The sequence below is a fragment of the Panthera onca genome, chromosome E1, assembly GCF_046562875.1.
Source record: "Panthera onca isolate mPanOnc1 chromosome E1, mPanOnc1 haplotype 2, whole genome shotgun sequence".
NCBI classification, from domain to species: domain Eukaryota; kingdom Metazoa; phylum Chordata; class Mammalia; order Carnivora; family Felidae; genus Panthera; species Panthera onca.
Window position 1 is genome coordinate 31,665,973 of NC_138352.1, and position 15,517 is coordinate 31,681,489.

At 56.9% G+C, this 15,517-nt stretch overlaps 1 protein-coding gene across 8 annotated transcripts in view; it reads right to left on the minus strand.

Moving 5' to 3' along the window:
* The window catches only part of SGSM2 (small G protein signaling modulator 2), a 39,188-nt gene that overhangs the window by 1,616 nt on the left and 22,055 nt on the right, over nucleotides 1–15,517 (minus strand). For 3 of the 8 annotated variants that reach the window (XM_060646938.3, XM_060646942.3, XM_060646939.3), the window contains exons 10-23: nucleotides 15,309–15,469; nucleotides 15,012–15,138; nucleotides 13,283–13,417; nucleotides 9,531–9,684; nucleotides 8,664–8,728; nucleotides 8,431–8,576; nucleotides 7,816–7,944; nucleotides 7,431–7,613; nucleotides 5,289–5,678; nucleotides 4,911–5,035; nucleotides 4,379–4,461; nucleotides 4,058–4,167; nucleotides 3,549–3,645; nucleotides 2,860–3,027 (exon numbers count right to left, since the gene is read on the minus strand). In XM_060646938.3, coding sequence (XP_060502921.1) covers nucleotides 2,860–3,027; nucleotides 3,549–3,645; nucleotides 4,058–4,167; nucleotides 4,379–4,461; nucleotides 4,911–5,035; nucleotides 5,289–5,678; nucleotides 7,431–7,613; nucleotides 7,816–7,944; nucleotides 8,431–8,576; nucleotides 8,664–8,728; nucleotides 9,531–9,684; nucleotides 13,283–13,417; nucleotides 15,012–15,138; nucleotides 15,309–15,469 — 2,073 coding nt within the window. Of the gene's footprint in view, nucleotides 1–1,050; nucleotides 1,546–2,395; nucleotides 2,640–2,859; nucleotides 3,028–3,548; nucleotides 3,646–4,057; nucleotides 4,168–4,378; nucleotides 4,462–4,910; nucleotides 5,036–5,288; nucleotides 5,679–7,430; nucleotides 7,614–7,815; nucleotides 7,945–8,430; nucleotides 8,577–8,663; nucleotides 8,729–9,530; nucleotides 9,685–13,282; nucleotides 13,418–15,011; nucleotides 15,139–15,308; nucleotides 15,470–15,517 lie in introns of those variants that run through there. The other 5 variants (XM_060646936.3, XM_060646943.2, XM_060646940.3 and 2 more) reach the window with 4 other exon arrangements.

Consider the following 15,517-nt stretch of genomic DNA (forward strand, 5'->3'; position numbering starts at 1 on the left):
TCAGCAGCTCTGTGTGAGAGGAAGACTTCAGGGGTTGGAGGGTTCCCTGAGGTGGGGTTCCTACTCGCGCTTCTTGCTCTTACTCTGCACGTGGCATTGCCCTCCGTGGACCCATCACTTTGGCTGCTGGCCTCTGGTCCTAGAAGCCGAGCCAGGAGGATGGGGAGTGCCCACACTTCTGGGTGGAGAGGAAGGTGGGAGTATGTAAAGGAACCAGACCACTCCCAGGCTAGTTTATATGGAGTCTTGGTGAAGTCACAGCACCGGGAATTCAGACTGCTCCAGGCAACAGTGGGGGAAGTGTTGCCTTGAGGGGTTTATAAGGTTCCCTGGACCCAGATTTCCCTGTGCCAACTAGTTTCCTTGCCTTGGCAGCTCTGAGTTGATAACAGGCCCTGATGCCAGAAAGTCTGTGTCCTCTAGACCAGAGCACATGCTGATGGCCGGAGCCCTCTCCCAGGAGCCGTTGATGATGGGGGCAGTGGTCGTCTAGGGTGGGGGAAGACAGGTGGGAACCTACTATTCCAGTGGGGCCCTCAGCAGGTTTGATCCCTCCTGACACTTTCCTCATGCCCCATCCTGGAGCAGGCATCGCAGAGTGCTCCGTGGCCAGGAGCCAGGGCCAGAGGGGCTGGGTCCTTCCCCACCAGCTGGAGGGGCCGGGAAGCTCCTGCAGACTCCAATTCAGGCTCCAACTCATCATTATAGCTGGTCAAGAGGGCAGGCAGGCTGGGGAAGGGGTGGGACAGGGACCTATACTCATCCAGAGGCTGGTCAAGTCATTGGTTGGTCTGAGATAGGAACACTGGCTCTGGGGTGAAGTCGCCCCACTGAGTATTCGGGGTCTAGCTATCCCCTGCTCCTGACCAGCCCACAGCTGAGGTCCCTCTCTCCTGGAAACTTTGGTTCTCTTTTTTTCACCGTCCTTGCCTTGTGGGGCTGGCCCTCTGTACAGTTCAGTTGTGGAACTTCCAGAATTTGCCAGCACACAAAGTCACTTACTGTCCAGTGAGTGTCCACTGCCCACTCAGCAGCCCCCAGAGCCACAAGGATTGCCAAATGCTGTGTTTATTGGTCTGTTAACAACACTGAAGAGTATAGTTTCTGAACCAAAAAACATATACACTCTGCTTCTCACAAAACCAGAGTCACTAAGGCAGGCACACAATGGCCACCATGCTTGGTGGAGGCTGAGGATTCACAGACAAGGGTAGGCAATGGGGCAGCTGGCCCTCAGACAGGCCATGCAGTGCCCAGGACAGGGGTGGGTTGAGGAGACTGCAGGATGCCCAAGGGCCGCTGGGCCCTTTTCATGTTTCTCAAAGGCAGGGAGTCTCCAGACCTAAGTGACTGCTGGACAGGCCCCTGTGGCAGAATGGCCCCAGGGCAGAGCCTTAGCCTTATGTGTTTGGGGAGGGGGGGGGCAAGTAGGGATGACAGAGCAAGCAGTGTGCTTAGGCCTGGGATCAGGAGCTGGGCCCTTCCCGACATCTCTATGAGTGAGGCTCCTCCAGGGGGCTTCGGGTCTCCAGGCTTCTTGGCATCCTGAGGAGCATGGGGCAGGCAGGGCTGGCCTTGCTCCTCACCAGGGACAAACAGGGATGACCCAGGCATCCTCCCCTCCCCACCCCCCCACCAGACTGAGGGACCCAGTGGGTGCCTGAGACAGGCGATGGGCTGTCCCAAAGCTCTGGGGCCTGTCCCTGAGAGGAGGCTATCACAGGATTTCCTCCCTAAAGAATCACCCTGGGATTCCTCTCAAGGGCAATGATCCCACTGCATTTCTAGGTCATCCAGTGGGCAAAAGTGTCATTTTTCAGGGGGGCATCTAATGCATAAAGCAAGAACTAGGTGGTGAGAGTGAAACTGTACAGGTACACGCAGGTGCCCTGTATGGGCTAGGGAGCGCACGGGGTCACCCCAGGTGGCCAAAGGCAGTGGCAGTGCTGCTGAGGTGGGCTTCTCCCACTGGGCCCGCATCTTCTGACTGCCTCAAGGTCTCCTGCACCCAGAACACACGCCCGAACCGGCAGCTGTTCCGGCTGCCCCCACTGGGGCTGCGGTGGGCATATGCACTATGCCTGCAAGAGGACTCGAAGAAGAGATACAGCACAGAGTCCCTTTGCCCACATGACCCATGCCAGGTGGGGCCAGGCAACTACGGCCCGTTATATCTATACGGCCCCAGGCTGACCTAGGAGAGGCCAGGAGGAGCAGTCCGGGCTGAGGCTGCAGGTGACAGTGGGGCTATTCCCAGGTGTTTGAGAGGGGAGCAGAGTAGGTGTCCCCCAGGGGAGCCACTCCCTGAGGCCAACCTCTCCCATCCCATCCCTGGCCTGAGGGCATCCAGGCCCCTGACTTGCCCTGCAGGGCCAGCACTGCCCAGAGTCCGATCCCAGGCTCACAAACGCTTTGTTAGGAACACGGGTGGGCAGGCAGGGTTGGCCGGGGCTCGGGCAGTCTCAGCTGCACTGCCCTGCGCCTCTGCCCGTGGAGGCCGGGGGCCCGGAGCCCAGGCTCCAGTCAGCTGCCGCTTCCTGGCCACAGCCCTCACTTGTTCTCTATGAGCATCTGCACCTTGTGGACGAGGTCCCGGGCAATCTGCAGGATCTCCTGGGCATCGTGATGCTCAGCCCGTTCTGGGGGAGACAGAACTGTGGGGATGCTGGGGCAGGGGCAGTAGTCTGCGAGGAGCCCTGTGGTGGCCCACCCTGCTGTTTCCACCTGCTGGACTCGGGACATCTGCCTACGGGGAAGGGACTGGAGATTTCTGAGAGCCCCTCCAACCCTTCCTGGGCCAGAAGTGGAGCCCCCCAAACCCCTGCAGGGGGCAGCCGGGATGGCTGGAGCGGCTCCTACCATTGAAGAACTTGATGATGTCGGTGAAGTCCATGTTGTTGTCCCGGATAATCTCACGGTAGGCCTCTACCAGGGCCAGGGCGATGAACAGGACAAAGTGCTCTGATGAGATGTGCCGGGCCGCCCAGATCACCTCCCACACGGCAAACACGTCCTCGTACAGCAGCTCTGGGGACAGATAGGGGCTAAGGCTGAGCCTGGCTCCCCATGGGCCTCTAGGTAGAGCCAAATGCAGAGACAGAGCTCCAGGGGCCTAGGTCCTGGGGTTCTCCCCGTTCCACAGAGCCCTGTCCAAGCAGAGGGTTCCAAGCCCCAGGTCGAGACCCTGCCCTTCTCCTTGGTGATTCCCGCACACTGGACTTGGGCAGCCTTCACACCTGTGCTCTTGTCAGCTGCTCTTTATAAGCCTTGCTGCTTGAGAAGATTTGGTTTGAAAACAGTCCCCAAAACCACTGGCTTAGGGTGACTGCTGGCGGCACTTTGGAATCACGTAAGGAGCTTCTAAAATTGTGGATGCCCAGGCAGCCACACTTCATTAAGTCTGAGGCTGGGTGAGCGCGTGACGCTGGCATGTCTAAAAGGCTCCCCAGGTGGTTCCAAAGTGCAATTAGGGTTAGGAACCACTGACTTTGGGGGAGAAGGATCTCCCACTGCCTTGACTCTAGTCCCACCATCAACCCATCTCTTACCTCTCTTAAAATCCAGGAGGAACCAGCGGTAACAGAAGTAAAAGTGGGTGTAGTCTCCATTCTGATGCATCAGCTCAAACAGCTCTGAGTCCAGGATCTTGCAGAAGTAGAGAAAAGGAGGCCAACTGAGCTGACGCTGCCTCTCCCAGCCTCCCCTGCCCACTGTGCGGGCTGCTGGCATCGCTCCCGAGACCCTCCGGTCTCCTTGGGTGGAGGCTGCCCTCTGCTGCCCCATCCATCTCTCTGGGAGTTGCTCTCTTTGCAATTATACCATTTTCTGGGTGTTTGATTCACTGTCACCTGTACTACTCACCAACACTTTCACGGGCACAGAATTCCCATACTGATATCCCCCTCAATTTGCAGCACTGAAAACAATGATTTTTCAAGTGATAGAAATTAAGCTTATACATAAAGGACATTTCTGGAATGCTCCCTGGCCTCCCTGTGGATTATGGACGAGCCTGGAGGTGCCTGGTCACGAGCCCACAGGCAGCTGCACACCTCACCTGGATGAGGGAGCGCATGTTGGCAAAGTGGGTGTCCATGGCGCCCCCGTTGGGGAAGTTCTGGCTCATCCTCTTCATGAGGTGGCTGAAACAGCTGTAGGCCAGCTGATCTGAGGGGAGATGGGAGTGAGGCCGGCAAGGCAGCAGACCCCAATGCCTCATCTCACAGGAGGTGTCCTGTGGTCCGGACGACAGGGTTGGCCTACATTCCCACCCTTCCAGAACTAGTGGTCTTCTTTTCCTTTCTCCAGCTGATGTCAGCCCAATCCCAATACCATTCTGGGAATACTCTCAACCCCCACCCCCGGCCCAGTCCCTCACCATCATCGAGGACGACCAGGAGAGGTGCCAGCAGGTCGCACATGCCCTGCACATAGCCCACGTCCAGGTGCTCCCACACGTAGCTGAAATGACGGGGAGAGAGCCACTGTGGTTGTGTGCCATCCTCTGCTCCCCGCAGGGACCCCTAGGGAGATGGTCCCTAGAGCGGCCTGCTACCCAGAAGTCAGCCTTTCCCTGACCCTAAAGTTCAGGGAGTATAGTGGTAACCCACAGTCTCTGTCCTCAAGGAACCCAGGGGCTCAGGGAAAGACAATAAACGGCTTTCATTGCTCGGTTTGCTCGGGTGAGGGCAATCAGCTAGGCTTCCTGGAGAAGTATGTCCGAGGCTGAGATGTGAAAGACCTCTAAGAAAGAAGAGGGGTGGGGTGGGGGGCACAGCGGGGAAGTGTTCCAGACGGAGAGAGCTGAGTGTGCTTCAGTGCAGGGCAGAGGAGCAGGGCACCTGCCAGACCTAGCCTTTCACAGAGGAGGGTCCCTGCCTCCCTCCCTGAACCCTGCCCCACAGTGGCACCTGCACATGACGTCTCTGAGCCTCTCCAGGTTGGGGGGCGTGAAGTACCAGTAATTGCGGTCACATCGCTGCACATCCTTGTCTATGCGGTGCAGATTTAAGGCCATAGTATCCAGTAATTCTATCTGAAAGAGTGGGGGGCCCTCAGGAATGAGTTGGGGGCCAGAAGTGGTGCCTACATAAAGGGATGCAGCAACGCAGGAACCAAGAGACTCTGAAAACAGAGCCCCCAGGGATGCTGAGAGATGCGCTCAGCGCCCCCTGCAGGACAGTGAGGGTAGCCCCACCTTCCGCCCACCAGCCCGTCCCCACGCCTCAGGGATGTCAGGAGGGCCTCTGGGGCTGACTGAGAACAGTCCCTGGGGAATGTCCACATACAGTGTAGGCAGCAGCGCACACGGCCGCAAGCTCCTCCCCTGCCTCCAGCTCGCGAGCCCGCGAGGCCTTCTCCTGGCTGGGATCTTGGGGCTCGGAGAAAACACGGGCTGCCAGGACCGGCCCGTCGGAGCCTTCCTCCCCACCGCCATCGTCCTCCTCCTCGAAGCCCATGCTCTGCCCCTCGTCTATGCTCGACTGGATGCCCGAGGCCACGGAGTAATTGCGAGAGGATGGCAGTCCCGAGTCTGGAGAGTCAAACTCCACTGACTGCTGCTGTTCCACCATGGTGGTGCCGGGGGGCCCTGCTCCCGGCTCCTGCTCAGGCTCGGGTCTGGGATCTTCAGTGCCTGGGGGCTTTGGGGGCTCCAGGTCATCCACCGAGAGAAATACCTGGTAGGGGTGAAGAGATGGTGGGGCTCACACCTATACTCCAGCACCTTCCCTCAGCGCACCGCTTCCTTCCTGGGGTCCGAACAAGAGGGATGGAGAACTCTACAACTCCATGGCCTCCACACTGCCTCACGCACCACCCCCAGGTTGCCAAGCCTCCCCTCTGACCCACACAACCAGGGGGAGAGCAATCAGGCTCCGGGCAAACACGGACACACCATCTTTTAGCCCCATCCAGTCCCCCTCCTCAGGCCTCTCTCTGGGGCCTGAGAAAAAGTGTGAAGCACTGCAGGACTGCCTGTGGCTGCTGCAGGGAAGGGGAACTAGAAGCTTAGACACCTGATGGCGGATGTGAGTTACATGTAACTCTACTAACGCCTGAAGACGTGAGGCTGCCTCCAGTTAAGAGAGCTTGGTACTAATGAAGGCTGGCACTAGACTTGGTGGGGCTGCTAGGGCAGCCTGGTGGGCGGCAGGCTGGAGGTGTTAGGAAAACAAGTTCTTCCTTATTTTCCACTGACTCTTTGGCAGAACAAGACAGGAAACTTCTCTAGCAAGTGCCTAATCAGTTATACTAGTTTCACACACACGCTCAGGAGGGGACAAATGGCAAGGTAACCTGTTCTACTGATTAGAAACAGTCCACCTCTGTGGAAAAGTCCCAGAGAGAATCAAAGAGACATATACAGATTTTCTTTTTCTTTTTGGGCTATGTAGGGAAAGGGATACTAAAAGGAGTTTTCACTTTGGCAAGAAGCATGAAATGTTGGGTTAGAATCAGGCAAGGCCATGATTCTAAGGCGACACAGAGCCTCAGATTAGTGCCAGCAAAGGAAAGCTACTGCTGTTCATGTGCTAAGCATCTGGGGCACTGGTTCAGACTCAGGACTGTACAAAACCCAAAGCCAGAGAGAAAGAGAATATGCTCACAAATAGGGGAGTAAGAACAAAGCACATGGAAAGGAGCACAAAGTTATATTTCTCCAGCTTCAGTTTTCTGTTAACGCTAGTAAGGATTTAGTAAAGTGACAAGAATGTATGTTATCAAGAGAGACAATTTGAGAGAAAAAAAACAAACAAACATGTAAGTTAATAAAAGGATATCCCTAAAACAGAAAATTATCATTTCTGTTTCAGCCCAGCAAGCCACGGTTTGGCACCTGCTCTTCATCTAAAGGCAGGGGTGATGCCAGAAGAACTACATAGGCTCTGAACTAGCTTTGCCTGGTTAATTCCACTAGGGGATGGAAAACACCACAGAGGGAGGGAGATCTCCAGACACCAATGGGACCTGAGAGCTGTTCTGGTCTCTGACCGGTAGCTCTTGGTGAAACCTCCACAGTCAGAGGTGACAGGGGACACCAAAGCCCAAAGAAAAGAAGTTACTCAGCTTGTTGGCAGCAGACCCGGGACTCGAACCCGGGCTGCCTGTCCCTAGCCTTGAGATGTCTCTACAAGGATGGAGGGCTTCCCTAAATCCTGATATATCCCTCTTTCCCTTCTTGTCCATTAAAACAGAACATAGTGCACTATCTCATTTTATTCCTGCAACACTCAGAGAAATGGGCAGCAGGGGGACAGTCATCCGGTTTTTCAGTAGAAGAAAATGAGACACAGACACATTAAGCCATTCTCCCAGGGCACCGGTGCCAGTGACTACTAGAGGTCGGGCTGGTGCTCAGGACTCCATCTTACTCCTATAAAACGCCGGTGGCCCCTGCCCCTGGCTGCCCCGGGTCCCGTCAGGCTCACGTCATTGCTGATGGTGGAATCTCGGTGGATGAGGCGCTGCACATGGCTGTCGATGCTGCTGCCCGAGGAGAACTTGGTGAGTGTGGCTGGCTGCGCGTCCCTCTCCCGCTGCCTCACTGCCACCTCGCAGGCCTTCCACTCTGCCAGCACCCGCTTGTACCTTGCTGCCACTGCTGAGTCCACCTGTCTCAGAGCATACCATGACCATGGAGGGGGGGGGTGTCCTGGGACAGCAGGGGTGAAGACTGCGGGGCTGCTCTCTGCTAACATCTACCTGTGCCACGTTCCTTTCTGTCTGGGAAGGCGCCAAGGCTTCAGGGGTCCCTCCCTGGGGTCCCTGGCTCAGCTCATCTCCCTATCCCACGGGAGGGGGGGGCCCCCTTACCTGCTCCATCTCCTTCTTGCTCATGCCAAACTTGTAGTGGCCAAGCAGAAAAGGCCAGACATCCTTACGGATCTCGTGCTGCACACCTCCATAGTAAACTTGCCGTAGCAGCTCCAACTCCTTGTAGTTCTGTGGGACCCAGGAAGTAAAGGTCATATAGCCCCCATGGTAACTGCGGCCCGGCTGGGTGGCCCTATCTCCATCCATCCCATGGAGAGCTAGGGCCGGGACAGTGATTCAGTCACTCTGCTGAAGCCCAGACAGACTCTGCTTTGGGAGGGTCACATCCTCCCTGCCCCAGACTACAGCTGGATGAGATCCAGTTCAACCTCTCTTCCTTCCAGGATAGGAAACAGAGCAGAGAGGCAGAGATTTGCCCAAGATTTCAGAATAATGTGGAAGCAGACAAGAACCAGTCCAGTCCCCTTCCTATGGAGACCCACAGACCCAGCTGTCTGACCTGGGCCACTCCAAGGCCATTGGTCCTGGCCCTACCACATTTTACCTGAATGCCCATCTGGTCTATGAAAGCTGCTCCCAGAGGAGGCTGCTCTGCACTCACTGCTGCTCCCCACCCCGCCCCGGCCCCTAGCCCTGGCATCCCAGAGTGTGCACCTTTTCATCCTTCTGATACTTGCTCCACACGTCCTTGGTGAGGCCCCCGGAGGCTCCTGGGGGCCGGGCAGGCGGGATGATGCTGTGACGCACGAGCGCTGACAGATGGGTCCTCACCGTGGACAGGTGGCGGCAGTAAGCCAGCCCTGTGGGGGGCAGGGGAGCCAGAACACCGTCAAGTGGTGCCTCCCACAGCCCCCACCCCTCACGACCCCGCCTCACCCTGCACTCACAGCCGTAGAAGGCCCGGGACACGATCTGCCTCTTCATGCTCTCACACAGCAGCCTGAGGGGCAACCTGTGGAAATAACCTGGTTCAGAGAAGAGGGGCTACGGCCCCTCTGGTTGGGGGAGGTTGAGAGAGAAGGACATCCTGTGTGGGGGACAGGTAAGGTGCTCGGGCGGTACGAGGAGCAGGATCCACAGCCCAGCGACATGTCTGTGGGTTCCCTGTGTCTGGCAGCCACCCTAGGTAGTGCTGCTGGGGACCCAGACTGGCCCCCAACCACCCAAGGGACCTTGAGCAACTAACTTCACTTCATGTTAGTGAATCTGGGTTTCCTCATGTGAAAATGGAGAGAACCACCTCAGGTCATTAGGAGTAACAGGTAAAAGAGAGCACCTTGCAAAAGCATCAAGTGCTGGCATTGTGACCCGCACACAAATGCCATTCACGCACCATTCCTGGCACCTGGCAGATGCTCAGATATCTGGTGTGTCCTCAGATGTACAGCCTGATGGCAGAATCTGCATCCACATTAGGAAGGGGAGCTCGCAAGTACCGCGTACCTACCATGGTGCCAGGCACAGCTCTGGGCACTCGTATGAGTCATACCCCTCATTTAATCCTTACAGGTACCTTACGAAGCAGGTGGTATTATTCCCATTTTACAGATGAGGAAACAGAGGCTCAGAAACGTAGAGGCCCACAGAGACTCAATAACTTGCCAAAGTCACATAGGTAGCAGAAGTGAAATTCGAACCCAGGTCTGTCCAACTTGAGGCCACCCTGTCAGACAAGTGACATAGCCCTGAAGGGCAGAATGCCCACACACAGACACACCCACAGGGAGCTGGTGTTCTGGGCCCTGCCCACTCACCGGTCGGGGACACGGCTGCAATGGCTGGGGGCTGCATATGGGGAGCTGCTGGTGGAGCAGGAGAGGCAGGAGGGGCCCTGGTGGCACAGGGCCTCCAGGTGCCAGGTTGGCAGGCCGGGCCCAAAGCCCTGCATTTCAATCATGTCACCAGCATCTGAGGACAGGAAGGGGGCCCTGGTCAGGGCCTGGCAGGCCTCGTCCCCCAAGCACCCTGAAGCACGCCCACCTCTGTGCCCAGAGCTGCAGCACGGAGTCACCCGTTGGTAGCAAATCCATAGGGTGGTGCCTGCCTGGTGCGGAGCCCAGAGATAGAAATGGTGGAGAGTGCCTGACATTTCCCGCCCTCCACCTAGTCTTTCTGCATGTGGGTAAGTGTGTCTGTTCTCTCCAACTTGCTAGCAGCAATGGAATGAACACTTGCTTTTCTAGAGGGAGAAGAAAAAAGAGAAGGAACGAAAGCCTAAGCTCTCTAAAACGCTGCTAGCTGGCTTGGCTTTTGAGGATTCAGCCTGGTTCTCTTGGACAAACTCTGAGATGTGCAGGAAGGTGCCTGCAATCCTGCATACTTTGAACCTCTCCACACCTGGAGTCTCCCCTGATCAAAGCTCCTAAGGATCCCGGAGCCACTTGTCCTGGTCCCCAGACCTCACCCCTCCGAGGGTTCTAGATCTTGTGGTTAAGGAGGAGCAGTGCTCCCCTCCAGGCCAGGTGCCCCGCTGCCAGCTCACATGGGTTCTTCCTGAGTTCTCCATCCTCGCCTTGCCTGAATTTAGCATGGTGGCCTCCTCCAAATACACAGGTGAGCCGGCAGGAAGAGCAAAATTCCCGGGGCTGCCAGGCCACTGAGGAGGTGGTGGCTGGGCACACAGTTCCACTGTCCAGAAGAATGTGCCAGGTGCAGCCTCAGAAGATGGTTCCTTGGACGCATCTACACAGCCAGCAGATTGGGCCAGCTCAGCTGGTCTGAATCAGAACTCAAGACCCTTCAGAGCTCCCAGGGCCTGAGTGGGGCAGAATACCGCTCATAGGGGGTCTCTGGCAGGTCCAGTGAGTCACAAAGATGAAGCAAAGTGAGGGCAGAAAGTGTAAGGACCAGGAGATGACGCCAGGAGGGAGGGGGAGAGCACAGAAGAGGGAAGAGGAGGAAAGAGAGACATGTGAAGAGACTTTTCAAGTAGCTTTTTTTCCTACGATTCACAGCCTGGGCCCTGGCCCTGCCAGGAGTCTGGAGCAGACCTAGGACTGGTTTTTGCAGGAGCCAGACTCCAGCTCTGGGTGTGCCCTGGTGGGGAGGGCTGAGCTGAGCCCTCTCCACTCCCCTCAAAGGATGCCCTGTCTTGGCCTGAGGCTCTCTTCCCAGACCCACAGCTGGGATTTTTGTAGATATTTGGCCCTTCAGCTCCACCAGGAGGCAAATTAAGGGAACATATTTGGTGTAGAGGGGCTGCGGCTCTGGGAGTGAGGAGTTGCAAGCCATGCCCAAAAGTGGGAAGAGGGAGGGGATAAATGCAGGTGGGGTGGGGCAGGAACCCAGCTCATGCCCCTGCAGCAGGCAGGAGAGAGACCAGTCGTGGGAGGGGGGCAGGAGCGGGCCCAGCCAGGCAGGCAGCAGGCAACAGGCGGGAAGGTGGGGGCGCCACAGGTGCAGAGGATGAAGGGGGGGGCACACAGGGAAACAAGCTCATGCCCAGAAAGTAGGGCCCAACCAAGGCAAGACTCCTGGGTCAATGCTCTTCACCTTAATTCTCCAGGAAGGAGCTGAACCAGCCAGCATTGAACACCACATCTCTGAATTAACCCAGTGCAGACAGCTGGAGCTCTGGAGTGACTGGGTGAGGGGCAGCAGGCTGGACATTGGGTGGGGGGAGGGGTCTGCTGGGCCAGCTTTGACTCTGACTCTCTCCTCTGAGCATGAGGAAAGTTTGAAGCAAAAACAATCAGGGTGGTTGAACCCCACAGCCCCTAAGACTCCGAGTGAAAGGTGCCTGGCCTGGAGCAGAATTAGAGTGAACAGCATCTCTGCTCTGTGGGGAGGCAGCAGGAAAAGGAGGAGAGGTGGGGGAGAGGGAGGAGAGTCTGGACACCCGCCACTTGAATCACATGCACAAGTCAAGCATGTCGCAGGCCTGAGAAGCAACGGCTAGTAGAACGGACTCAACAGTGTTGTCATTATGGACTGGGGTGGAGGTGGGGGCTCCCACGTCAAATCCCCAACCACCTGCCAGTTCTCCTCTCATGCCTCCTCCCCTTTCCCAAGTACTGGAGGCCCAGGGGCTGCCTACTGGGTTGGTCTGGCTCCTGAGTTCCCCAAGAGGAAGCCCCGACAAGCCCTGAGGCCTCGGGTCCCCATGTACATGGAGGCTTCTCTGACCCTGGAGGCCCTAAGACTAGTCGGGGACAGGCTTCCTGGTGCCAAGTCTGCCAGGACAGGGCCTCTGCTGGGACCCCCAGCCTAAGCCTGATATCAGTTCCTGGGGGTCCCTGTCCTTCTTGACTCAGCCTTCCCAAACTGCTCAAAGTCCATTATCCCACAAATAAGCATCAGCCCCAAGCCCAGGTTTGCAAGGGGCCAGACGGCAGTCTGTCTGGCTCCCCTGCACTCCTGCCCGGGCTGGTCTGTGGGTCCTACCAGGAGGGCTGGGAGGGAGGCGCAAGGGCAGGCATGTGGTGGGTAGGGGCAGCTGGTAGGGCTGTGCTAAGGGTGTGCTAAATGTGTGCTAGGCCATGGACTTGGTTTCCCAGGAAGGGGGGAGACCCATGGCTGGGGTGTCACATATTCTTAGATACAATCTGTAGGGAAGGGGAAGGGGAGAAGAAATGAATTCTGTGGCATGGGAATGGGTGGGGACGGGGAAGTTCCCCTAAACTCCAAGAGAGCTGGCCCTTCGTAACCAATTTTCCCTTGAGCATCCCGGCCTAGCCTTCTCAGATCCCCTGGCCAGTCACTTTCTAAAAAAAGAGCAGGATTCCCTCTCTACCAGCCTAGCTCTGTGCTAAGAAAGATGGGTGGTACACAGAGGAACAAATGCTGAGGGGCCATGGGCACTGTGCTGTGTCATTTACAACGAAGGGACCTCTGTACCTGTGGATTCCGGGCTCTGTGAAGGCAGGAAACACCTATCTTATATCCCTGGCACATTTATTTCCAGATTTCATGCTGAAGCACCAGGCAGTACCTGCCGGAGCCCTCAGCCCTGCTGGGTAAACCCACCCCTAGGTCCCTTCCCGTGGTGGCTCCAGCCACCTCAACCTGAGCCACAGGACTCATTCATGTGAGCTATCCAGCCTCCACCCCCCCTCCCCCCCCAAGAAGGGGCCTGGTGCCCCTATCCTGTTTTGTCAAGTCAGGGACCAGAGGTCCAGGGCCGAGGGTCCAGGCTTCCCTGCCAGCAGGGCACAAAGAGACACTGCCTCAGGTTTGCCAGCATGACCCCCAGGAGTGGGAACAGTGCTCGGAGAGCCATTCAGGGCTCCCAATAGTCAAGACCTTCCTAGCAGACGATCCTCCCTCTCAGGCATGAAGCCCTCTCCTTACACTACACCAAGTGGGGAGCCCAGAGCCACCTGCTCTTTGTACCATCCCCTCTTTTTAACGGCACCTCTTTCCACCCTCCCTGACCTGCCTCCTGATGGGGGACCGCCCTGGGTACCAGTCCCATAATGCCAACACTGCCGTCCGAGCCCCTGCGGTGGGTGGCAGGTGGGCCAGGGGGTGGGGCGGGGCAGGGCAGGAGAGGGGCAGGGATAAAAACCTTTCATCGGATTGGGAGCTGTGAGGTTCCGCGAGCAGATCATTGAGAGCATCGCGTGCAGTTTATCCTCCTCTTCCTCATCATCGTCCACCGAGGCCGCGCGGCTGGCCGCTAGGTGGTGGTAGTTAATAGTGACTGCTCAAAGAGAACAGCGAGAGAGGCAGAGGCGTGAGGACCCTGGTCCAGGCAGGAGGGACCAGACTCCCTCCTTAGGGGGAGGGAGCAGAGTCTGGGTCACCTGGAACCTGCCTGGCACGGAGAAGGGGATGTGGGATGGAAAGCTCTCTGGACCATTTATTGGGGAGAGTATGGAAGAAAGTGAGGGAAAGCGGCAGCTCCAGAGCTCCACTGGAGACCCTCTCTAGGAAGAACAGAAGACAGAACTGATGGGGGAGCAAGGGTAGTGAAAGACAGGGACCAGTTGGGACAGGCAGGCGGCTCAGGAGCTCCCCAGCCCTGGCCAAGGCTGGGTATGACTGTCGGCAGATGGATCCTGATCATTCTTTAGCTCGCATCACGGTCAGGCTAGACCAAATTTGAAGATTACCCAAACCCCCTCTTCAGACTGTAAATCCAAACTTCTCCAAGGTTTGCCCTGAGCTGCTCTTGAGGAGCCTGAGTCACTCGGCTGGGTTTCAGCTCCTGGGGCCCTGGCTTGCCCTTTGGGGAAGCAGTCCTTGAAGCAAAGTGACCAGAATTGGGAAATGCCAAGGCTTAAAGAGGGGAAGCGGAGACTAAGTAATCTAAGCCGAGCAACAGCCCAAGATTAAATGCCAGGTTTGCAAACACATTCTGACACAAGACATGACTCCTAGTTAGGTACCTCTGGAAGGGGAATCCCCCTGTCTTGTACCCTTCAAGCCTATTGGGGCTGGTTGTGCCATGGCTGTGTGTTAGCAGTCTGAGTAATCTGTCCACTAATACAGAAACAACTTGCTCACAACTCATTGGCACAAGTTGGGAAATTTAGGGAGCAGGTGGTCCAGCTGGCAGTAAATGCTCCACACTGGTAAATTCTCTGACCTTATCCCCAAGATTGGCGAGTCTGGCCTATAGGGCGTACCAGCACTCAGACCAGAAAAGAAACTCTGGTGTCACCAGATACCTATGCACAGGCCCCATGGGCCCAAAGGTGCGCAGGCAGGGCAGGACCCATGAGCGCCAAGCTACCTTTTCAGCCCCCAAGTCCCCAAGGTCCCCCAGGCAGCTCCAAGTTTCACCTTCTTCAGATGCGCATCCCTACTCCAGTTAAAGCTCCTCTCATCAGTAGCTAGTTTGAGAAGGGCTCTGGCTCTGGAGGAGTCAGTGAACAATTTGCACCATCCATAAAGAAGCACTGATTCTGCACCCAGGCTGCCTTGTGGAGGTCAGGTTGTGGGCCAAGGAGGAATGTGGAGTTCTCCATCTTCTATTTCTGGTCTCACCACATTTTTTTTTTCCTTGGGGCAGGGAAGGAAAGGCTAAGAGGATACTGTACAATATCGGCTGAGCCAAGAATCTTGGGGTAACGAGGCGGAGGAAGACAGCTAGGGGAAGAGACAGGTAGCTTCTCAGAGGGATGATGTGCAGGGGATGGTCTGGGGAGAGGCTGAGTAATGAACCCCTCCTCTCAACCTGGCCTGGTCAGTGAGTGGACCCTGCCTGTAGCCCCTCCTGGGTCTCACTGTACTCCCCTACCTCCCTGAGCATCTTTCTCCCTTCCTCCACGGATGAGGCCTGGGATACTCACTGTGCTCGTGCCTGTGGCCGGGGTAAATGATCCGGAACACGTAGTCTGTGGCCCTCCCGGTGCCCATCTCCTCCACATCCACAGTCCGCACGCTGCTGCGTTTCCGTAGCTTGGGGAACACTTTCCCCTGCGGAGGGAAGGGTGGGTGGTCAGCCTGTGCAGAGCAGAGTCTGATCCAAGGTCCCACCCGAGGCAGCCTCTAAATTGGAGAGGCTTTCCTGGAGAAAGGAAGGAAGGTGAGCAGAGAACCCCCCTCACACATCCCTTTACTCCAGAGTGTTCCAAGCCCTGAGGTACCTTCCCCTGCTGGGTCCAGAGCGGGGGCTCCAGCTGTCCTCGGGGCAGAAGTCCATTCTCCAGGCAGGACAGAAAGGACAGCAGGTGTCCTCCCTGTGGGAAGTGCAGTGGCGGCCTCTGGATGCCATCCTGGCTCACCAGCACGAGTGTGCCGCCACTCTCTGTGGGGTGTACGTGGGCGAGTGAGCCTGGGCCTCCCTGAGACCTCT